The sequence below is a fragment of the Zootoca vivipara genome, chromosome 4 (genome assembly GCF_963506605.1).
Source record: "Zootoca vivipara chromosome 4, rZooViv1.1, whole genome shotgun sequence".
NCBI classification, from domain to species: Eukaryota; Metazoa; Chordata; class Lepidosauria; order Squamata; family Lacertidae; genus Zootoca; species Zootoca vivipara.
The window spans coordinates 85186150-85211757 of NC_083279.1; the positions used below are offsets into that span (position 1 = coordinate 85186150).

General features: G+C 43.0%; 1 protein-coding gene across 1 annotated transcript in view; it reads right to left on the reverse strand.

Moving 5' to 3' along the window:
- The window catches only part of CNTN5 (contactin 5), a 160718-nt gene that overhangs the window by 37782 nt on the left and 97328 nt on the right, over nucleotides 1–25608 (reverse strand). Inside the window, exons 6-10 of the mRNA XM_060274008.1 lie at nucleotides 24424–24551; nucleotides 22597–22772; nucleotides 12005–12125; nucleotides 2773–2931; nucleotides 1253–1402 (exon numbers count right to left, since the gene is read on the reverse strand). Of these exons, the coding sequence (XP_060129991.1) occupies nucleotides 1253–1402; nucleotides 2773–2931; nucleotides 12005–12125; nucleotides 22597–22772; nucleotides 24424–24551 (734 nt within the window). The remainder of the gene's footprint in view (nucleotides 1–1252; nucleotides 1403–2772; nucleotides 2932–12004; nucleotides 12126–22596; nucleotides 22773–24423; nucleotides 24552–25608) is intronic.

Consider the following 25608-nt stretch of genomic DNA (forward strand, 5'->3'; position numbering starts at 1 on the left):
CATTCTCCAGGATAGAAACACATGAAGCAAAAATCAGTGCAGGTAAATGAAAAACAAAAGCCCAAACATAATCAGGTACAGAAAACATAAAGCAAGTTTTGAAAAATATAACCCAGAAAACAAGAATAGCACGACAGGGGCGAGCAGCTTTTGCAGAGGGAGCTCTCGACCACGCAAAAGTGGGTTTCCGGCAGTTTCTACATGGCAGGCACATCGTAAAAACCAGCCTTGAGTTACTAACGCCTTGTTAATACGTCACACTGATAAGCAGGCAAGCCAGAATGTGCTGCATTTCAATGTATCAGGTGCATAATTGTCTAGGAACGAGAGCAAAGCTAATTGAATGAAACCAACTGTTAAAATCTAATATAAATTTATTAAAGCCACAATGTATTCTTTGGAAGCCGCCAACGCATGAGCCAGTTTTTGAAGGAATACTATGCAGGCTCACCTGTCAGGCCCACCTTTGCAGCTGTTTTGGAGCCTCACCGTTGAGAAAACATTTCACACGTTCCTTTCTGAATAAAATATCTACCGGTATGTCCCACCTTTCGGGCCCTCAAGGCAACTCCCGCTATTGATCTCATCACTCATGGCATATTGATTAAGAAAAAAGCCACAGTCCCATAATGCAACACAGGTACTGCAGTGGATAAGGAAAGTTAGGGATCTCCTAAGAGACCTACATTGGCTCTCAGTACGTTTCCGAGCACAATTCAAAGTGTTGGTGCTGACCTTTAAAGCCCTAAACGGCCTCGATCCTGTATACCTGAAGGAGCGTCTCCACCCCCACCGTTCAGACACTGAGATCCAGCGCCGAGGGCCTTCTGGCGGTTCCCTCACTGTGAGAAGCAAAGCTACAGGGAACCAGGCAGAGGGCCTTTTTGGTAGTGGCATCCGCCCTGTGGAACGCCCTCCCATCGGAGGTCAAGGAGATAAACAACTACTGTACCTGACATTTAGAAAACACATAAAGGCAGCCCTCTTTAGGGAAGTTTTTAATCTGTGATATTTTAATGTATTTTGGCATTTGTTGGAAGCCGCCAAGAGTGGCGGGGGAAACCCAGCCAGATGGGCGGGGTATAAATAAATAAGTAAATAAATAAATAAATAAATAAATAAATAAATAAATAATCTCAACAGAATCTGTAGCATTATAAACAGTAAAAGTAGCGCAACGGAACCCACATGTGAGCATAGCCTATGTATCACAGTCTTTTCAAAGTTCTTGTTTCCCCATCAAAGCTTTTACCTGCTTCCTTGGTCCGGATCACTCGAGAGGGCGCGCTTGGATCTCCAGTCCCAATTTTGTTGGTTGCGACAACTCTAAATTCATATTCCACCCACGGGTTCAGTTCGACAGCCATGGCAGACTCCATGTCACCATTGATGTTTTCTGGAACTACAAAGGACAAGTAAGCAGAGAGGGACTCATTAAAGCGGCACAATCCATAAACAACTTCTCCCAGTGTTGCTAAACTGAAGTCGGGAGAACTGGCTGCTGTCAGTAAGGCAACTGAAGGATGCTTGAAGAATCCAACAAATTCCTAGGCAAGGTGCCCTGCTTGTCACCTCTCAGACCAATCTGCACCTCATAAACTAATAGATTTCAAACTTTTTCAAATGTTGCATTGCAGCTCTTGCTAAAATGTGTCAAAAATACAGATTTAAGTACTATTTTCAGATTTAAAAAACCATACATTTAAGAATGGCCTCTGAGATAAAATTAGTATTTATATATTGACTTCAATGAAAGCTAGCCTTCTTTCGTGGGGGGTTGACCAAATTATGGGATAACCTCTGAGATGAAACAGGAGAGGGGATGAATTGATTCTGGGGAGATTTAATTTGGAGGCAGGGAAGGAGGCCTACAATTGTATGTGTGTGTCTTCTTATTTTTTTCCTTCTAAATTTCCTGTACCATTTTTAAAGCTGCTGGTTTTGTGACTCAGTTGGGGGATACAGTAGGAGCAGTGAAGCTCTCTGTACTGCCACCATCATTCTTTCTTCCCAGAGGATGATGGCAAGAATTCCACTGGAGCTAATGCTATACAACTAAATTGAAAAGGGGGGGGGCGTGGACCTATAACTGAAAGCAGGTTGACACCAAAGTGAAGTGGGCTAATCCACCTAAACACGACTAACTTAAGTGCCATTGATATCAATGGGTCTGCTCTAAGTATGGTTAAGTTTGGATCAAAATAATCACATTTAACCTGGAGAAGAGGAGACTTAGAATATTTTAAGGGCTGTCACATGGAAAATGGAGCAAGCTTGTTTTCTCCTGCTCCAGTGGGTAGGTCCCAAAGCTTCAAGTTACAAGAAACAAGATTCTGACTAAACATCAGACAGAACTTTCTGAAAGTAAGAGCTGTTTGACAGTGGCACAGTCTCCCTTGGGAGGTGGTGGACTTTCCTTCCTTGGAGGTTTTTTAGCAGAGGTTGGATGGCCATCTGTCATGGATGCTTTAATTGAGATTCTTCTATCACAGGGGGTTGGACTAGATGAGCCTCAGCATCCTTTCCAGTTCTACAATTCTACAACTCTATGAAGACCCCTATTTTCACTCACACAGGAAGGTCAGCCTTAGAAGAGTACACACACACACACACACACACACACACACACGCTTATCCCTTTAGTCAATGAAAATGTTTTTAACTGATTGAACCAAGCAAGTAATCGATAAAATGTTGTAGCTCAGTTTCAAGTTTCATAATTTCTATGTCTTTAAACACACACACACACACACACACACACACACATCTCACCTGTTTTCACTGTCTGCCAGCCAAGTGAAAATGGACTCCGTGCTTGAAGATTGTAGGAAGTGATAGGACTGTGGTTGTCCACCCCTGGAGTCCATGAAAGTGTTGCTGTGGTCTCCGTGATCTCCTCAACAATCACAATCCCTGGAGGCCCAGGTGGACCTGAAAGCAAGGAGATTGAATGTATACTACTTTGAAATGCCTATTACTAACCATGTAGGATCACATCCACATTACACTTCATTAATTAATCCAGATCACGAACATAAAAAAAAAAAATCCTCCTGGATCAACTAGTCCAACATCCTGTGCCCATAGCGATCAACCAGATGTTTGTGGGAAACTTTCAAAGAGGACTTGGATGCCACAGCTGCCACTTCTTGCTTTTCTTGTGCAACAACAAGTGCTCTCCCTCCTCACTGCTGGAGAAGTGAGGAGAAGCAGCTGCAGCAGTGGTTTCCGGGGTCTGGTGAGATCTCACAATCAAAAACTCAAGGCGTTGTTGTTGTCCTTATTTTAATGGTGCTTGTATATATACTGAATATTAAATATTAAACAGCATATATTGAAAATCCATTAAGCCAATCAGAACTTCTATCAATCTGCAATCTGCTCTTGTCTTTTCATGAGGATCATCAACAATTTTGTGTAGACAAAAGGTGTTTCCTTTCTTAATTACTATGTTTAATTACTATGTTTAGCCTGGAGAAGAGAAGGTAAAGGGGAGATATGATAACCATGTTCAAATATATAAAAGGATGTCATATAGAGGAGGGAGAAAGATTGTTTTCTGCTGCTCCAGAGAAGCGGACACGGAGCAATGGATTCAAAGTACAAGAAAGAAGATTCCACCTAAACATTAGGAAGAACTTCCTGACAGTAAGAGCTGTTCGGCAGTGGAATTTGCTGCCAAGGAGTGTGGTGGAGTCTCCTTCTTTGGAGGTCTTTAAGGCTAAGCAGAGGCTTGACAGCCATATGCCAAGAATGCTTTGATGGTGTTTCCTGCTTGGCAGGGGGTTGGACTGGATGGCCCTTGTGGTCTCTTCCAACTTTATGATTCTATGATTCTATACTAACTGGGAGGGGAAGCAAAACATAATAAAGTACACTCGGTCTTAGCTTCATTTTTTCTACCTATTTCTAGAACAATTATTATTTTTTGCAGGAGAAAGTCATATAAGGGGCTTTGGCCCAGATCACGATGATTAACCCATTATTATTAACTCTTTATACAAGTCTCTGTTAAGAAAACAGGAAAACAGCAGTACGTGATCCACTGTATCACAAAAGTTGAAGAAGTGCCCCCCAAAGCGGTGGGGAAGCATTCTGATCTGTCGGGAAAGTTTGAATTAGGCTGCTTCATTCATTCATTCATTCATTCATTCATTCATTCATTCATTCCATAAAATTTATAATCTGCTTAATCGTAAAAACCTCAAAGTGGTTTTAGAAAAAGATAAAGCAATAGAAGGGAGAAAAATAACTTAGATTTGAAATAAATACAAAAAGTGGAGAAGTTTACGAAGAAGAAGAAGAAGAAGAAGAAGAAGAAGAAGAAGAAGAAGGAGGAGGAGGAGGAGGAGGAGGAGGAGGAGGAGGAGGAGGAGGAGGGAGAAAAATTCACAGCCATACTTTAAAGATACAAAAGTTAAAGTACTAAAACAGATTAAAATCTCCTTTCTAAGCATCTGGGAACGGCTCGTCTAAACAAGAATGTTTTTAGCAGGCACCAAAAAAATTGGTTCCCTTAAAAATGTGGACCAAATGAAGTCCTCAAGTATGGCTGCCTGCAGCCAGTGTAGCTGAGCTAGAATAGGGACCATGGGCTTTCTGAAGTCTGTCCTTATCAAAAGTCTCAGCCTTCTACACTAGCTAAAGTTTCCAAACCATCTTCAAAAGTACCAGTAACCCCAGGTGAAGCATGTCGCTATAATCAATAGGAGAGTTTACCAAAGCATGAATGACTGAGGCTGAAGCCTTGACTGGAAGGAACAGTTACAACTGCTGCCACCTGGGACACCAGCAGCGACACATGATAAAAAATATAAGATGTTTGCAGTTTTGAGCAATGTGCATGAAGGGAAGGAACTCCAGGCCACCTCATAAATTAGGTTGCTTTTTTTTAAGTTAAAGCACTAACTCCTCAGACAAGAAAGTCTCTTTGTTATGTGCCAGAGGGTTATCTCCAGAAGCGGCTGACAGCTTCTATTTTTGCATCTCTGTATACGCTGTAATCTTGGTCATAAGAGAAAGGGCCGGACAGTTATGCTAGGCACAATTTTAGCTCCATATAGAGACAAGAAGATTACACCTGTCAGGCTCTTGACAGTGAATTTGCTGGAACAATATCGAAATCTCCATGCGTTAGCGAGGGGAGGCGGGGAGAGCAGCAGCTTCCTTTAGAGATCGCGCATTTAAGCAGAACAATCTGAAAGAGGTCGCGACTGGTTGTTATGGGAGCTCTGGTTGAGAGGGACAGGGACTGCGGTGACACAACCCATAATATAGTCAGCCACATGGAGTGCAATGGACCACTTGGCAATGCTAATTATGAGCTTGTGTCTGATGCTCCATGAGCCGTGTTTGCAAAGCAAATAAAGGGAGCTTCCGTTTTAGACAGGGCTCAAGCGATAAGGTACCTTTTAAGCAAACCTGATAAGCAAATGTGCCATCGCACAGTTCAGCCTTGAAAGAAAAGTGTACTGAACAAGAATGAGAAACTGAAAGAGACTGCCCAGAGCCATGCCTTTCTGCAGAGTGCACCTTCATCTGTCATTTACAACTGGGCACAGGCCTCTCCTTCCGCCTTGCCCTCTTGCCAGTGTGGTTAAGAGCTGTGGACTCATAATCTGGTGAACCGGGTTCGCTTCCCCACTCCTCCACATGCAGCTGCTGGGCGACCTGGGGCTAGTCACACTTCTCTGAAGTCTCTCAGCCTCACTCACCTCACAGAGTGTTTGTTGTGGGGGAGGAAGGGAAAGGAGATTGTTAGCTTCTTTGAAACTCCTTAAGGAGTCCAAACTCTTCCCCTTCCTCGTCTTCTTCATCTTCTTCTTCTCGCCCCCTACACAAAAACTTCTACCTGCCTCCTCCCCACCCCTTACTTACTCTGCCACTCGCCTCTCCTACCATTTTCTCATTTTCATTTCACTTTTAATTTGTATGCCATCTTTCTATATTACTATACTACAAGGCGGTTTGCAGCAACAAGATATACAACAGAGAACACACACCTTACAACAATCTGATCCGACACAAAACGTCAGATTAAAACATAACTTTAAAATGGAACGATTTCTAAAGTCATCCTATATAATAAAGTCCAAGTGTCTCTGCGTCCAGTCCCTGTGTCCCTGGGTTTGCGCTACTGCGCATGTGCCCCACGGACACAAGGACTGGACGCAGAGACTGGATGCACACACTCCCCACCCCACCCCTCTGCCTACCATTTCCCTGCGGCCGCCAACCGCCGCTCCCTTCCAGACAGCAACTCACTGCGCTTCCGCTAAAGCGTGAGGAGGAGGAGGCTGCTTTCTTTTCCCTTCCCCCCTACCTCCTCCCACTATTCGCCATTGGCTGGTTCTAAACGGGGTTTACCGCAGGGGCGGGAGGGAGACGGGGAGCAGCAGATCCCCGAGGCGAACACGCGCAGCGCAACGGGCCGCAGCCCCCGGCCACACAAACGGGCACACTCCATAAGCAGCGGTGCCACTCCTACACGGGCCCCCAGCCGCGCTTCCACGGTACTCGGGCGCGCGGGCGCTGCTTCCCTTCCTCCGGCAGCACACGTGGGAAGGGAGGAGCGGCCTTGGCATTTGGGCTCCCGAGGCGGAGCTTCTGCACTCACGGGGAAGGGAGGGAGCCAATGCGACGCAAAGAAGAGGAGGCTTTGGGTGGCGTGTGATGCGGGGATCGTGAGCACCAGAATCGGGGCAGCGGGGAAACCCCTAGCCTCCGGATCAGGCCCCAAAGATGCTTCTACGAATGTCCCTGAGGTTGCTAGAGCAACAGGTCTGCTCTAGCACCCGTTATTTTAATGGGCTTCAAGATACTAGTATTCAATAATCTGTTAGAATATCATAGCACACAATCAAGTTGTCTCTCCTACTGGCTGGCCTTCCCGCCTGCTTCTTTCCAGCTGCTCCGGATCAGACATGCTTGGAAATGTCACCAAAAACTGGGAGGCAAGCAGGGGAGCCCAGCTGGAGGGGAGGTGGCTGCCCAAGGGAGGGAGGGAGGGAGAAAGGTGGCAACTTGCAAAAATACTGGGGGGAAGTGAGCTCCAAAGTGGAAATCCAGGTGAGTATTGCTGCCCCTCCCACTGCTGATCTCTGTTGTCTCCAAATAGGACACCCCTCAACCAGAAGCCCTGGAAGGCTGCTGTCAGGGATGGATCTAGATTAAGATTGAAATGTAATTACATTAAATAAGATTTCAGAAGCAAAATTAAACGAATGTATCTTACCTTGAAATCTAGCACGTGGGAGGCCTTCTAAAAAGTATAATTGGCTTATCAGTTGGTTTATTTTTGAATTGTAATTGTAATTCGGTAATGTTAGAATGTGGCTTATATTGGATATAAGTAATTGAAAATTAATAAAAAATATTTATATAAAATATATAAAAAATAGATTAGCCAATGGTCTGGCCAGGGTAAGGCAGCTTAATATATTCCACCTATATATTCAATTGGAATTGAAATGGGAAACACTGATAAGCATTGCCAGTTATATTCTTTAAAAAACAACAACAGGCAAGTTGTGTGTGTGTGTGTGTGTTTACATCTCACTCTACATTCACGCCAACTGAAATATACAGGAAGCAGCTAAGAGGCTCAAATAAATAAAGCTGGCAGGCGTGAGTGCCATTAGGAATGGAAAATTTGCTTCGGGGTCAGAACCAAGAATTGGACTAATCCATCGGTGACAGGGAGCGACACTCGATTTTCCTCCCTGTGCTTGAGGCAAGCATATTCTCTCATTGCCACAAACATCTCAAGTCTATGTTAATAGCTTGGTGTGCTTGGAATCATTCTTTTTGCACCCCTATTCCTGAAGAAGAAGAAGAAGAAGAAGAAGAAGAAGAAGAAGAAGAAGAAGAAGAAGAAGAAGAAGAAGAAGAAGAAGAAGAAGAAGAAGATCCCCCACAAAAATCAATTTGCACTAGGATTCAAAGAAGGGTAAACATAAGAAGTGGCGATGCCGAAACAGAAAACGAGTATGGGAAACGCAGCTCAGTCTTTCGCATGCTGTGAAGCAGTTTTGTTTGTTTGTTACAAAATGGTCTAACAGAAAAGCAGGACGACTGAAAGGTTGATGTATGATAGAGCTTTGGCTGCCAGTGTTGATTTTTCATTATTTTTCATTGTTAAGATTTTATTAAAATTTGGCAAATCAGGATGAAAATTGAAAAGAAAAGAGGAAATAATCCGTCATATGTCACATAATGTCAAGCAAAAGAAGATTTTTAAGGCTACCCATAACAAATGGTCCCAAAACTGCCACTGTTTCAGAATATAGTAGACCACTTCTTATTAAGAAGAACACAGCAGTGTAAAAACAAATTGAAATTGACAGGCTTACCCTCCCTAGTGATATTGCTTGCTTCTTATTTTGAGGGCAAATATATATAGAGAGGGGGGGGTATTATATATATATATATATATATATTCTGCCTGTGCGCAGTGGTCTCCAATCCACTGCTGCCAAAATCTTCATTCCCTTAACTTCATTATGCTACAACACCTGATGTTCTCCAGGGTATCCATGGAGCTGATTGCACAGGTGAGGTAAAAAAGGTAAAGGTAAAGGGACCCCTGACCATTAGGTCCAGTCGTGACCGACTCTGGGGTTGCGCGCTCATCTCGCATTATTGGCCGAGGGAGCCGGCGTATAGCTTCCAGGTCATGTGGCCAGCATGACTAAGCCGCTTCTGGCAAACCAGAGCAGCACATGGAAACGCCGTTTACCTTCCCGCTATAGCGGTTCCTATTTATCTACTTGCATTTTGATGTGCTTTCGAACTGCTAGGTTGGCAGGAGCTGGGACCGAGCAACGGGAGCTCACCCCGTCACAGGGATTCGAACCGCCGACCTTCTGATCAGCAAGCCCTAGGCTCAGTGGTTTAACCACAGCGCCACCTGGGTCCCCTGCACAGGTGAGGTAGCACAGATTTAATAGATTTGATTTTTACAAAACTGGTGCTTTACCTTTTTTATGTTCAAGCAGATCTGAGGGCTTTTAAGGCCATGTGGTAGGAGTGCAAAATATAAAATAAAGAAATGTTGGCAAGGCGAAGAAACTGCCATTCCTTAACAAACCCAGGTTGATAGGTGATACTGTCTGCAGGCGGACTTTGACAGAGGCAATTTAACACTTGTGAAGCTGATATCATAATAGTTCCTTTGCTTCCACCTCCAGAAAAGCAGAACATAATAAGCCCAGGATATATGAAATGGATTCATGTAGCACAGTCTGTCATAATTTTGACTTCAAATAGAGAGTTAATAGAGCATATGAATGTAGCAGTTCTAATACTCCCAATATTTCCCTCCTCTTACATTCACATTCAGTACTTATTTGATGTATTTTAATGTTTGTTGGAAGCCGCCCAGAGTGGCAGGAGAAGCCCAGCCAGATGGGCGGGGTATAAATAATAAATTATTATTATTATTATTATTATTATTATTACTCAAAGATAAACAAATAGCAAGCTCACTTCTGTTACAAAAGGTTAGCAAGAGAAAACAGCACAGGGCTTTCATAGTTTTGGAAGTGTGATGATAGACAGGGTTGCAAGACTTTGGAGACCATTCGCAGGCCCATCAGATGATTACTTTTGAATCTTAGGATCTCAGAGTAGAGGGCGGGTAAATCATCATCATCAACATCAACATCATCAACATCATCAACATCAACATCATCATCATCATCATCATCATCAACATCAACATCATCAACAACATCTTGGGTCTCAGACTTTTGCAGCAGTATTACTTTGAAACATTATATAGGGTGGCCCAAAAAGGAGGTATATTGATTCAGAATCCACTTTGCTCTTGACTCGAGTTTGCCGTTATCATTCACAACATCAGTCAAGAAAAAGCAATCCTTTTATCTGACTCCACTATTCTTTCTAATGCCAGTCTGAAATTTAACAGCCACTTTGTTGTGTGTCAGTTATGTGTGCCCATATAATCTGTTGTGATGAATTTCATTGATTCATCTGTATACCTACTTTTGGGCCATCCTATATATATTTTGAAAACAAAAATACTGCAGAAGATGTGCCCCCCCCCAATGTTTCCCAAAACATTTTTCAGTGGAAATTTAGAGATAGAAAAAAACAACAACCCTCAAATGTGACCCCCCCAAATGTCTCTTTCCACCTTAATTTCATAATTCCCCCCCTTAGCCTTCACATTTCCAGTTTCAGCTTTCTACTGCTAATCCCCGATATTTCCCCCTGTCAGCGTGTCAATAATATTTCAAGCATGGTGATGTCGCAAGTCCAGAGCCAAAATACTATACTCAGTTGCTCCACGAGTCTTTGACAAGCTGCAGACCTGGAAACCCTATGTGACCCAGAATTCTAAAGTATTCAAAGAGTGGGAATAGAGCTGCAGTTTCATTAATTGGTGGTGGGAAAGTGTCAGGATGTTTGGTCAAAAAACCTTGCAAGCTTTATCCAAATGCATTGTCAGAATCGAGAAATGATAGGCAGAAAAATATACCCTGTCTCCAATGCATCACTATGAATAAGGTGGAGCTGTCCCTCTGCCAGACTATTCCTGGCTCAGCTAACCTCCATTGGCAGGTAATAAAAACAACAGCAACCCTGCATTCTACTTCAGTGTGGCCAAATGTTCTGTCTCATCTCTCAGCCTATCCTACCTCACAGGGTTGTTGTGAGGGGAGTCATTCTGGACTCACAGCTGTCCATGGAGGCACAGGTTAATTCTGTGTCCAGGGCAGCTGTCTATCAGCTGCATCTGGTACACAAGCTGAGACCCTACCTGCCTGCAGACTGTCTCACCAGAGTGATGCATGCTCTGGTTATCTCTCACTTGGATTACTGCAATGCGCTCTATGTGGGGCTACCTTTGAAGGTGACCCAGAAACTACAACTAATCCAGAATGCGGCAGCTAGACTGGTGACTGGGAGCGGCCGCCGAGACCACATAACACTGGTCTTGAAAGACCTACATTGGCTCCCAGTACGTTTCCAAGTACAATTCAAAGTGTTGGTGCTAGCCTTTAAAGCCCTAAACGGCCTCGGTCCAGTATACCTGAAGGAGCATCTCCACCCCCATTGTTCTGCCCGGACACTGAGGTCCAGCGCCGAGGGCCTTCTGGCGGTTCCCTCGTTGCGAGAAGCAAAGCTACAGGGAACCAGGCAGAGGGCCTTCTCAGTAGTGGCACCCGCCCTGTGGAACACCCTCCCATCAGAGGTCAGAGAGATAAACAACTACCTGACATTTAGAAAATACCTAAAGGCAGCCCTGTTTAGGGAAGTTTTAATCTGTGATATTTGATGTATTTTAATGTTTGTTGGAAGCCACCCAGAGTGGCAGGGGAAGCCCAGCCAGATGAGCAGGGTATAAATAATAAATTGTTGTTGTTGTTGTGAGGATGAAATGGGGAGGAGGAAAAACATGGATGCCACTTTGACTTCCTTAGAAGATACAGGTAGTATATAAATGCAATAAATATAATGTTTCCAGTGTGGTTTGGCATGGTGTCCACTTACCCAGTTAGCCCAGTAAGATTCCTGGAAACTAGAAGGAAGGTTGTTGAAGGTGGCCAATGGTCTTTCTTCCTTTTGAGTCTTTAATGTGCATGTTCATAGCTAGAACCTACTTTTTGTAACCAAAAATTCTTCTGAAGGATGAGCAACATTTTTCAGAAGCCCTCTCCAAAAGAGAAGGTGAGATTATCAATATAATTTATCTCTACGTCTACCAGACATTTGAGTCTCCCGTGTGATCACCGAGACTTTTAAAGTTACCACCTCTGTCAGTTTTTATTTTGTTCGTCACCAGCCTTTGCAAACTCTGACCACGTGCTCCTTGTTTGCAGAGGCAAAAAAAAAAAAAATGTGAAAGGGAATATGTCCCGTAAATGATACATATAAAAGTGAAGGAAAGAACCAAACATAAGGCAAGAATGCCTTGAAATGCCTTTGCAGGATCATTCATGTTCATCGTGTCCTCAAACACTGCTATTAGCATACTCACCCCTCACAAGAAGTTCTGCCTCATCTGATATACTGTCTGCTGTGGTCTGTACCCTGCAGCCATATCTCCCAGCATGCATCAGAAGAATGTTCCTGATCATTAAATCTGCAGAGGACGCTTGCTGGAAAGAAAGGAAAAAAGCAATACAATAGCACCGGCTTAAAAAAACCCATCACAAATCTTTCTTTGTAAAACGGGGAAACAGCTTTGACTGGGAACTTTGGGAGTCCTTATTCCAATCTCCAACTCAACACATTAATGGCAGTGAGCCTGCCCTCCAACACACATGTTACAGACACCCAGTGGTTAAGAGTGTTAGAGCAGGACCTAGAAGACTTGGGTTCAAATCTCCACTCAGGCATGAACTTCTTGGGTCACCCTGGACCAGTCACTTGGCTGGTGAACTGCATTGCAAAATTTGGAGAAGCGCGGATTCCAAAGGAAGGCTTCGCTTCAGTTCTCGTATTGTTTTGGAGAATTCAGATTAGGCAGTTTTGCCTTCAGCTGTGAACTGAATTGAATTTCTCCCCCTGGAGGCTCAGAGAGTTGGAAAAGAGATAACAGGGAGTGAACTGGCTGCTATAATTAGACTGGAGCTCTATTCACCCATCAGCCCATGATTATGATTATTTATTATTATGTATATTCAAGTGGCCTTATGAGAAGAGCCAGTTTTAATGCTGTGAACTGAGAATGCAGTAACATTTTCTGTACTTGTAAGCCAAGCTGCTGAGTTCGACGTCTTTCGATGCCCCATAAAAGAGTGCTGTTTGAAGCCAAGACAGGATAGCTATGTCATTATCTGCTTCTTTAAAAAATTACAGAGTGGCAGATGATAAGCTTCTTAAGTTGCAACCAGAGCTCTTAGAAACGCTGTGCTGTATTGACTCACAATAACACACTGTCCCTTTCAGCATTTAATAGGGGAAATTATGAGCTTGATGCTGGGGACTTCCTTACTGAATTACATCTTAATGTACACCGTACTTACAGTTTATCATTACCATCCTTTGCAAAGAGGGTTTTGTGTGTTTTTTAAAGTGCTTTATCTCTTTCTCTTTATTAGTTTGCAACTCTCTGATTCACTGTCTGGAATCCCTAGAAACCTGGTTATGGAAAATGATTTGAAAACAGCATGATGACCTGAAACTTCTCTCCCCAGGCTAAACATTCCAGCTCTTTCAACCGTTCTTCATAGGACTTGGTGTCTAGGTTGTTCACTACTCTGCTAAACCTTTTCTGGACATTCTGCAGTTTGAGCATATACTTCTTAAAATGCTGCCCATAGTGTCATGAAACTAGAGTTGCAGGATCTTCACATCCGTATTTAGAACCATGGTTTGCCCGTCTCTGGAGGGTCCTTGATGATAAAATAAACCCTTCCTTTAAACCGAATTCTATCACTTCCTCCTATCTCACATTTATTTTTATGGTTACAGGTAGGTAGCCGTGTTGGTCTGGATCGAAGTAAAATAAAAAAATTTCCTTCAGTAGCACCTTAAAGACCAACTAAGTTTTTATTTTGGTATGAGCTTTCGTGTGCATGCATGTATCTGAAGAAGTGTGCATGCACACGAAAGCTCATACCAAAATAAAAACTTAGTTGGTCTTTAAGGTGCTACTGAAGGAAATTTTTTTATTTTACTTCGATCCAGACCAACACGGCTACCTACCTGTAACCAGAACTATGGAAGGCACCACATTGAGCCGCATGAAATGGAAGGTATCTGAAGAAGTGTGCATGCACACGAAAGCTCATACCAAAATAAAAACTTAGTTGGTCTTTAAGGTGCTACTGAAGGAAATTTTTTTATTTATTTTTATGTTTGCATTCTTTTTTGATAACAGAATTTACAAATAAAATTCACAATAATTCCGGCGGGAGGAGAAATTGCTTTACATTATCATTGCACTTGTTATTCTAACATATCAGAAAGAACACCCATTTCTCCGTAAATTTATTAGGCTGATGTATTTGCTATAATATATTTGATCATTTACACACCATAGATAGATGTTTGAAATCCATTTTTAAAAGTAGCAGATGAGCTTTTTCTTCAGTCGTTTGTTTTTGCTACCGTGATCATTGTCACTTCCGGATCACTTTCTAGGACAACATATTTTATTTAATCAAACTTTAGGCTCCAAAGGGATACAGATTCATAGCATTTCTGAAATAGGTTCAGACCCAGAATTCCAAATTTGTTGTATTTGAGGGCACTTCCAGAAAACACGTTAAAAGAAATGCTTTGGCTGTTCCACGTCTCCAATAATTATCATGCCCTTCTATCCCACATTTGTCAAGGTTCGATCCCCCCCATTGCAAGCGGTTGTATTTTTTGATCCTCAGTGTCCCTTCCAGCTCTACAATTCTATGATTCTGTGATTTCCAGTTGCTTCCTCAAGGTGCTTCTTTTGCCTTTGGCTTTTCACCCCTAATAGGCTAGTTCACACAGTACTTTTTCATCAGAGTAGAACATGAGAGCATAACAAGTGCTCAGTTGGATCAAGCCAATGTCCAATCTAGCTCAGCAGCCTGTTTTTACAGTGGCCAACCAGATGCCATTGGGATGCCTGCCAAACAGCACTCTTCCCACTTCTGATTCCCAGCACCTGATGTTCAGAGGCACGTTCTGAATAGCAGTGACTTCATATCTGTACAGTTGACTGCTCAAATGGAAAAGGTCTGTGCAAATCAGCCAATGACAGCCATGTTGTTGCTTAGTTGTGTAGTTGTGTCCGACTCTTCGTGACCCCATGGACCAGAGCACGCCAGGCACTTCTGTCTTCCACTGCCTCATGCAGTTTGATCAAACTCATGTTTGTAGCTTCGAGAACACTGTCCAACCATCTCGTCCTTTGACGTGCCCTTCTCCTTGTGCCCTCAATCTTTTCCAGGGAGTCTTCTCTTCTCACGAGGTGGCCAAAGTATTGGAGCCTCAGCTTCAGGATCTGTCCTTCCAGTGACCACTCAGGGCTGATTTCCTTCAGAATGGATAGGCTTGATCTTCTTGCAGTCCATGGGACTCTCAAGAGTCTCCTCCAGCACCATATGACAGCCATACTTAACAGAAATTTCCTGATTGCAACGGCACTCCTTGCTCCATCCCTCCCCCTGCCTGGGCTGGATCTAGACACATCAAAGAAGCGTTTCAAGAAAACGCTTTGTGAACTTTGTATGACAAATCGTGTTGGCAAAAACGGTACTCCACCTGGTGTCACATTTTTATAATGTGCGTACAACACACATAAAATGCTTTTTCTTTACCAATCTAGCTGAGTTCCTGGTCACTGTGATCACATGAACTGATGTTGGCTCCAACCTTGAACATCCAGTTCCTATGTCATGGTGGGCCCTCTTTTCTTTGAACAGATTGTTTAATAATGGTATGGGGTGATTAGTTTCTCAATGGGAGGGGATGGCTAGTTAGAGATGTTTCTAAATTGACAACCTATATGGAGGAAGTTGTTCAAGGCTGGTGACATCTATGTGGCAGAAGGAGAAGCAGTTTGCCAGAGGAGGCTAGACAGAGAAGTTGCCATTTTAACTGGGGTGGATCAAACCTAGGGGATCTATTCCTTTTAATGAATCTGACGCAAGGTTAATAGTTGTGCCACCTATTTTAGGGGCTTGCCTACTTCCAAAGTGCTCTGCTTGTATATTTGCAAACAAGCAGATATTGCAAAGACACTCTATATCTGCAGTATTCTTTCTCATACCCAACACACTGTTTAATGATAAATAACCCATCCCTGGAAGCTCCTACCAGTTGGAAAAATAGGATGATGCAATCACTTTTTATACCAGCATTTTGAATTCAATTGTGGCTTTTAGATATAGTATTTACAGACAATTGGCAAATTCAAACTCTGAATAAGTGTTGAAACACACAAACACTCTCTCACGCACAGGTGATACTCCACTAACAACATAACTCTTCCTTGGGTATATCAAGCCTGACAGAACTGTTGGCACTTGTCTAAGGCAATTGCGCACGAGAAAAATACAGAATAGCAATTCCCATGCTTCTATTGCAGATTTTCAGAATTTCTCAACCCAGTTCATTGCAACTCTGAAGACGTGATGAATCACTATATTTCACTTTAGCAAGGTGCCAGCTTGGGGATGCAAAGTTTGCAACTTGTCTAGCACGACAGCGCTGATTAGCCATGAAATATAGGGTATTCGAGAAGATTAATGTTTTCGATATAAAACCACAGGTAGTTAAAGGGTAAGACCAAAACAGGTCCACGTTTCCCTTCCCCCCTGAGAATAATTTATATTTAATGTGTGCTTTGTTGTTAAAGCAAATAAAAGTATCATATATATACAGTGACTGTCTGCTTTTATTGCCTCGGTGCCTTTAAAAAATTGTAGCTGGCACTCTGAGAGGAGGTTCACAGTGAACGAATCCTAATGTTCTCCTCTGGAAGGCAAATGGGTATTCAGCCTACATACCTAAATGGGAGACTGATGGAAAGGGGGTGAATAATAGTTTTTTCAGGTGGGGGAAGATAAGAGCAATATAACAGAATCGTTGGGAATGTACTTATTCCAACAAAATGCATCAGGAAGGATGGTTATTAGGCCACAGGTGCCAATCATTCACCACTAGGGTCTGATTCCTGGCCCCACAACTTTGCTGGTGGGTCCGCTCTGTTTGGGAGGTTGCAAACTGTATGATCCACTCTGTGGAAGGAAAATTATGCCTGCTGTTGTTTGCATTTACACATGTTTAGAAATCAGAAGACAAACAAGGGGTTCAGCTGGAGTGTCCACTGAATGTGTATGTTTCTGACCGATCCTCCTTCTAAGCGGCAAGGCCTTAGGTCATAAACTTTGCATGCAGCCCAAGTTCAACCCAGGAATTCAGTTTGTTTTATTTATTAAACTTATCTTCCACCCTCCCTTCCAAAGGAGCCCAGGGCTGGGAGAGACTTCCACCTGAAACCATGGATATTCATAGAATCATAGAATCATAGAGTTGGAAGGGACCACAAGGGCCATCCAGTCCCACCCCCTGCCAAGCAGGAAACACCATCAAAGCATTCTTGACATATGCCTGTCAAGCCTCTGCTTAAAGACCTCCAAAGAAGGAGACTCCACTACTCTCCTTGGTAGCAAATTCCACTGCCGAACAGCTCTTACTGTTACTAAGCTAGATGGTCTGACTTGGAAGAATGCAGCTCCCGGCATTCTGAAATAGCTCAGCAAAACAAAACAAAAACACCTCAGCCCTTGATTCTGCTCTTATTCACAGATCTTGAAAGAGAAGCCAACAATAAAAAGGAAGTACAACTGTTCCTTCATGTCCCATCCATCCAGGAGTGTTCGTGGCTCTGGCTTTGCCATGCATTGATGACACGGTCTATACACAATAACCATATGATTTATCATGTTGTTCAAGCTGGCTTCTTTTTCTGTGTATCTGAAGGAGCATCTCTACCCCCATCGTTCAGCCCGAACACTGAGATCCAGCTCCAAGAGTCTTCTGGCAGTTCCCTCCCTGTGAGAAGTGAAGTTACAGAGAACCAGGCAGAGGGCCTTCTCAGTAGATGCACCCTCCCTTTGGAACTCCCTTCCATCAGATGTCAGGGAGATAAAGAACTATCTGACTTTTGGAAGACATCTGAAGGCAGCCCTGTATAGGGAAGTTTTGATGTTTGATGCTTTACTGGGTCTGATGTTTTAATTCTTTTTTTGGGGGTAAACCACCTAGAATGGCTAGAGCAAACCAGTAAGATGAGTGGAATATAAATACATTATCTAGGTAGGTAGCCGTGTTGGTCTGAGTCGAAGCAAAATAGAAAAAAATAGAAAAAAATTCCTTCAGTAGCACCTTAAAGACCAACTAAGTTTTTATTTTGGTATGAGCTTTCGTGTGCATGCACACTTCTTCAGATACACTTGAAACAGAAGTGTCAGACCCATATATATATATATATATATATATATATATATATATATATATATATATATACAGAGGGTGGTGGGGGTGGGTGGGAATGGGTGATGGGCTGATGGGAGTGGTAAACCTGTAGATGGCTGTTAACGACTGCTGATGACTGCAATTAGTCCTGGGGGGGGAGAGCAAGGGCTGAGGCGCTGAAGAAAGCTTGTTCATGCATAATGAGATAAGAATCCGATGTCTTTATTCATCCCAGGTGGCTCCATGGTTTTAAGCTTGGTAATGAGTTCCAATTCAGCAATACAGTATATATATAAGGGTCTGACACTTCTGTTTCAAGTGTAGCTGAAGAAGTGTGCATGCACACGAAAGCTCATACCAAAATAAAAACTTAGTTGGTCTTTAAAATACATTATCGTTATTGTTATTGTTTTAACCAGTTACAGCCTGGTATATACAGTGGTACCTTGGGCTACAGATGCTTCAGGTTACAGACGCTTCAGGTTACAAACTCTGCTAATGCAGAAATAGTATTCCTTCCAGTAGCACCTTGGAGACCAACTAAGTTTGTCATTGGTATGAGCTTTTGTGTGCATGCACACTTCTTCAGATATGACAAACTTAGTTGGTCTCTAAGGTGCTACTGGAAGAATTTTTTTTATTTTGTTTTGATTGCATCAGACCAACACGGCTACCTTCCTGTAACCAGAAATCGTACCTCGGGTTAAGAACTTTGCTTCAGGATGAAAACAGAAATCGAGCGGCGGAAGCGGGAGGCCCCATTAGCTAAAGTGGTACCTCAGGTTAAGAACAGTTTCAGGTTAAGAACGGACCTCCAGAACGAATTCAGTTCTTAACCTGAGGTACCACTGTACAGGAGACCCAATGGGGCTATATTTTAAGAGTTGTTGTTTTACTCGTTAGGGCAGCCAACAATGGTGCCATGCAGATGTTTTGGACTATAACACCCTTACTTTCTGACCGTTGGCTTTGCTAGCTGGGCCAATGCTGTATTGCGGCTCTTCCTACTTTACCACAGTGGCCAGGAAACCCCTTCCCTGGACTATTGTGGTCATTTTGGAGGCCAAAACCACATGGACAGGATCTGGGCTGGATGGGAATCAGGTTGGAAGTCCACATGCAGAGGCAAATGAATGGAGAAGCCTTTACAGATGGATTGTGTCCATGCTCATTGGTGGGGAAGTTGTGGATCTCTTATTGTCATTATTATTATTATTATTATTATTATTATTATTATTATTATTATTTATTATTATTATTATTTATTATTATTATTTATACCCCGCCCATCTGGCTGGGTTTCCCCGGCCACTCTGGGCGGCTTCCAACAAAGATTAAAATACATTAAAATATCACAGATTAAAAACTTCCCTAAACAGGGCTGCCTTTAGGTGTTTTCTAAATGTCAGGTAGTTGTTTATCTCCTTGACCTCCGATGGGAGGGCGTTCCACAGGGGGGCGCCACTACTGAGAAGGCCCTCTGCCTGGTTCCCTGTAGCTTTGCTTCTCGCAGTGAGGGAACCGCCAGAAGGCCCTCAGTGCTGGATCTCAGTGTCCGGGCTAAACGATGGGGGTGGAGACGCTCGTTAGCAGGCCCGTGCTAGCTATAGAGGCTAGTTGCGCGGAGAACCACGGCACCGGGCGCTGGATGGCGCTGGAAGGGCGCCAAGTGAGTGCAGGGTTCCGGTGATCTGGCCAGGACTGCGCTTCACGAGATGAGAGGCTGCGCCGCGTCTCTCTCCTTCTCCGAGGACTCCGCGCTGCGCCTCCTTCTCGTTTCCCCAGCGCTGGGTTTCACTCAGTCGAGCTTCGCCACCAGCGCGCACACAGTGCCCAAGCAGCTCTTGCTGGTCCCGCGGTGCGCGCGCTGGTGGCAAAGCTTGATTGAGTGGAGGTGGCCTCCCGCGGCTGCCGCGGTCCGTTTGGCACTCCCGGCCCTTGGAGAGGCTCTGGAGGGGGGCACTGGAGGGGGGCGCTGGAGGGACCTTAGCGCCAGGGCGCTGGATGGACTTAAGACGGCCCAGCTCGTTAGCCTGCAGCTCCCATCAACCCTAGCCAGCACAGCTAAGCAACTGCCATAGAAAAGCATGGTCATCAGAGAAACCATGAGTGACAATGGAAGGTGGTATAACCTAGTCATCTAGTCCAAACACCTGCAATGCAGGAATCTGAACATGCAGTTCCCCATCCAATTTGATACCACACCAGACCCTTCTTAGCTTTGCAAATGTGCTAGCAGTTTTATTGCTGCACCACTAGGAGGTCATATTATAAGTTCTCTTGAAAATAATGTTCCTTTTTCACTTTCCATATCACTGGCAAAGCCGTCAGGCACCATCAGGAATCAGGATGATTCACAGCATTTATTTAGCAGGAATTCTCCAATTAAAGCATTGTGCTTTGAAAAGGAACGTTTTAGCGAGCATTGCCACATCCCATGAAAACTACTTTAATTAGTACAGCATTTTCTGACAAGTGATTTTATGCATATGGACCTTGTTGCTACTGAACTTCATTTAGTCTTCCTGACATTTTAAAGTTGAATAGTTTCCACTTTAAAAAAAAGTAACTGGAAAGTTAAAACTAGCAAAAGAAGAAGAAGCAAAAATGGTAGGATACTGGTTTTCACACACTTTCAGGGCATCCTTTATGCACCAGTGTTTGTCAGTTGAAATGTCCATGAACATCTGCCATGGATATTTGCCTGTTGCAAAGACTGGGAGATTTCTGGGAGTCCAGGGCACCATTAAGGCTGTTCAGAGGATGAAATCCCCCATTACTTGCATGTACAGAACTTTCCTCCTCCTGCAGTTTCCTTGGCATCCGCAGAAGCTGTTAGGGAGGGGCATCCAACGTTCTGGAGAAGATTTTGAAGACCCACAGAAGACTCCAGTGAGGAGGAGGAGAGGAAGGTGAAGTCCCATTGCACAAGCAGAAGTTTGTTCCACTTGCACACAGAAAACAGCATTGCAAAGAACCCTGAGAGTGCCCTGAAGCATGCCCAACCTTCTTCTTGAAGCTCCTCATTCCAACAAAAAAATACAGCCATGGGCTGGATGCCTCTTTTAATATGGATTCCAATCTAGGATCTCTAGTTGTTACAATGTAGGTGACTTAGAAATTGTAGGTGACTTAGAAATGGGCTGAGACTTAGAAACAGAATTCCTCCCCCAAATATATAATCCATATTGCAATTTTTTCCACAACAAGGAACACATTTAACAGAAAACCGATCTTCGTTACAAACAACACAATTGCACACTGTGCCAGACATTCCCTTGTTCGGGAGTCCTTTCAAAGATCTAAAAGTGGTACTATCAAGATAACAGGTCCTTCCAGAATGATGCCTAGTTTGCTGGAGGGTTGCTGACTTCATTTACATAAGCAAAAAAGGACATTAGCTAAGGCTGTCCATTGGTTAAATAATGTTCAGTTTACAACCAGCTTTATTAATCACTCTGATTAATTTGATGAATTTAAATTATTTTAGTTTGTGTGTGTGTTGTTTTTTAAATGCACAGTATTTAGCTTACATATTAAATATTGGATAACATAACCTTCGCAATGACGTAGAAAATTACAAAATAAATGAAACTGAATGTATTCCATCAATTGTATTTTGTCTGTAATAACTAAGACAACATAACCAGTTTTCTGTTAGCACTTCTCGTTGAACTAGTTTAAACATACCAGGAAGAAATGTTTGCTATAAGTGTGGGCTTCATCTGCACTACACATTTAAAGCACTATTATATCACTTTAAACCGTCTTGGGTTACCCTAAAGAATCCTGGGACCTGTAGTTTGTAAAGGATGCTGGAGTTTTTAAAGGTAAAGGGACCCCTGACCGTTAGGTCAAGTCGTGACCGACTCTGGGGTTGTGACGCTCATCTCTCTTTACTGGCTGAGGGAGCCGGCGTACAGCTTCCAGGTCATGTGGCCAGCATGACAAAGCCACTTCTGGCGAACCAGAGCAGCACACGGAAATGCTGTTTACCTTCCCACCTATTTATCTACTTGCACTTTGATGTGCTTTCAAACTGCTAGCTTTGCAGGAGCTGGGACCGAGCAACGGGAGCTCACCCCGTTGCAGGGATTTGAACCGCATCAGCAAGCCCTAGGCTCTGTGGTTTAACCCACAGCGCCATCCGCATTTTTAGGATACCCCTATTCCCCCCACAGAGCTACAACTCCCAGGGTTCCATAGGAAGAGGGATAGACTGTTAAACCACCCTTATCAAACTACAGTTCCCAGGAGTTTTTGAGGGAAGCCTCGGCTATTAACGTGGTACAGTATAATACTGCTTTTAATGCAACATGCAGATGAAGCTACAATTTGCTTTTTTTTAAAAGGTATGGTTTCTCTCTCTCTCACTAGGCTCATGAATGTCTCACCAATAGCTACACCATAAAGATTCACAACTATTTTCTTCTCGACTAAAGTAAATATTCATTTGCTTCAATTAACACAAATGAGATACTTAATTCGGTGAGCTAACATTTCTTTTTCTTTCTTTCTTTTTAAAGCCCTTGACTGTAATTACATTTCTTCCGGTCATGTCTGAAATATTTCTGTGGTGTAAAGACAGAAATCTAGCAAATCATTTTTCCGTTCGATTCCCCCCACCCTCCGAAATGAAATAGATTTTTGAAGCATGCTCACCGCCCTGATGCTTTCAAAGTGTCCCCCTTCTTTCTCAAAATCGATAGGCTGCCCATTCAGAATCCAGTGGAACATGACATCTAAGGTGGGGTCATGAATGGCTTTGCAGCTGAGGACAATGCTCTCCCCCACTGTCAGCTCGGTCCTTTTAGGAGACAGGTCTATCTTGGTAGGCTCTGAAGAGACAAAAGGGATGTGTGGCAGGGTGTGCTAGGCTAGGAATATAGAAAGCAGCCTTATTTTGTTGGACCAGCAGATCAGTATTACAGTGGTACCTCGACTTACAAACGACTCGACAACCGAATTTTTCGACTTATGAGTGGGGCAAATGGCTGCACGCTTATGAATTTCTCGACATCCGAATGGAAACCGCAGCGGTTTTAGATAGGGTTTTTTTTTCGATATACAGTGGTACCTCTACTTACAAATAACTCTACTTACGAATGTTTCTACTTATGAATGGAGCTCCGTCCGCCATCTTGGATGCGGTTTAGATAGGATTTTTTCTACTTATGAATTTTTAGATAGGGTTGCTTCTACTTACGATTTTTTTCTCCCAATGCATTCCTATGGGATTCGACTTACAATTTTTTTTCGACTTACAAATGTGTGTTCGGAACACATTAAATTCATAAGTAGAGGTACCACTGTACAAATTTTTAGATGGGGTTGCTTTGACTTACGAAATTTTATATGGGTTTTTTTCGACTTATGAATTTTTAGATGGGATTGCTTTGACTTATGAATTTTTAGTTACAGGTAGGTAGCCGTGTTGGTCTGGATCGAAGTAAAATAAAAAAAATTCCTTCAGGTATCTGAAGAAGTGTGCATGCACACGAAAGCTCATACCAAAATAAAAACTTAGTTGGTCTTTAAGGTGCTACTGAAGGAATTTTTTTTATTTATGAATTTTTAGATGGGGTTTTTTCGACTTACAAATTTTTAGATGGGGTTGCTTTGACTTACGAATTTTTCCATTTCCAATGCATTCCTATGGGAAATTGTGTTTTCAATGGCGCTTTTCGACTTATGAATTTTTCGACCTACGAAGGTGCCTTCGGAACGGATTAAATTCGTAAGTCGAGGCACCACTGTATCTACACAGAGGGTTGGCAGAGGGTTTCAGCATGGTTCTGCATACCAGTTTCTGGAAACTGCAGGAGGGCAGAGTACTGTTGTGCTGAGGTTCTGCTTGCGGTCTTTCCAGAGGTATCTAGTTGGCCACTGTGGGAACAGAATGCTGGTCTAGATGGGCCATTGGCCTGATACAGCCAGACTTGAAAGCTCTCTGTTTACCATAATCTTTGTCCTTGCGTTGTCTTTGTTTTTTATTATGCATTTTGTGTTTTATTTATATATAGTAATTTTATGTTTTGAGATCTAAAGGTACAGGGCGGTATAATTTGATAAATAAAGAATCTGAAAGTGGAGGACAAGAACTTTTAAAAAGAATGGGGAAAGTTTGCAATTTATTCACAAGGCCATTGTAAGCAGGTTGAAATGCTAGCAGGATTCTAACCACACTTGTAAACTAACGGAACGTATGGACAATTTGGAAGGATAAAACTTGGATAGTATTGATATGCAGTTGTAAATATGATCACTAGGATCCATGGAAGGGATGGGGGGAAGTCGGGAGATTCAGAGTAATCTCGATATTTGGATCCTGAATTGTTTTTTGTTGTGTGTGTGTGTGTGTGTGTGTGTGTGTGTGTGTGTATCTTAAAGTGTATCTGGGGAGAATCACCTTTATGCTGCTTTGGGCTGCATTATGGGGTGGGAATGGGACAGAAATAAAAATAAATGCAGGAAACAGCCACGTCTTACCTTTAACAAAAACTGAAGCAACTATTTCTGCAGAACCAAATACGTTTTCGCCTCGGCATACATATCTTCCCTCGTCGGATTTGGTGGAATTCAGGATTCTGAGGCTCCCATCTGGAAGAACAGTTATCCTGAAAATTATAAAAAAAGGTTTTTTATCCTGAAATAGCATATACAGAATCACCTCAAATGCAGGTAACTTCTGTGGAGTCATCTTTCAAAGACCTCACAAATGGAATTTTGGGTTGTTTCCCCATGTTTCTTAAGAATGATGAAAATGCCAGTTGTGTTTGCTAGTCTTTCAAACAAGGCCAAAATAAACTCATGTTTATCCCCTTGCCTTCTGTAATACAAGAGGTCCAAACTCTCCAAAGAAGTGAAATGGTCCTTTAAAACTTAGAAGGGTAAATGTGCAAGGCTTTTTTTAAAAAAAGAAAAAAACACCAGGATGTTTGTCTCTCAGTTTTGAAAAGTATAACTTTACCACCAAAAAGATGTTTTAATATTAAGCACCAACTGTTCAACCGGAATCTAATGGGGACCTTAGCAAATCAAGTCTAAAAACAGACAGGGGTACGAAGTAAAAGCAGATGGGGAAAGGAGAGGAAATTAATTGTATATAGCCAAAAGATGATTTATAGTACATTCTATGCCAGCGTAGCATGAAGATGAAAATGAGCTCTGGCTACTAATGCATATTATTTTCATTTATTATAGCCAGACAGCACATTATCTAAATGAAGCCAGAGACACTAAAGGTGGAATTAAGCTGTATAAGAACCATGGGGTTACTCTTGAGAATTGCAGGCCCAAGTGGGGTCCTGTCCCATCCCATAATATGTAGTGCAACTTATTCAGTATGCTGACTTTTATTACGTCGTGCACTTCCTTGTCTATGCCAGCATTGGCCGATGACGTGGAGACAGAGATTTCACACAAAGAGTTGCTCCTCATGAGATCAAGGAGCTGAACAATAGGATGTACACAACAAAAGCACCAGCAGAACCCATCTGATGCCCCTGCTGTGCCTGGTATCTCAGCTATGGCTGTATCTTGATTGGTGTGACCAGGCCATTGTGGTCCAGACTTTGGAAACCTTGAGACTGGATTACTGCAATGTGTTCTAGGTGGGCCTGCCCTTTGGCACGGCCCAGCCCAGAAGCTCCAACTGGGGCAAAATGCAGTGGC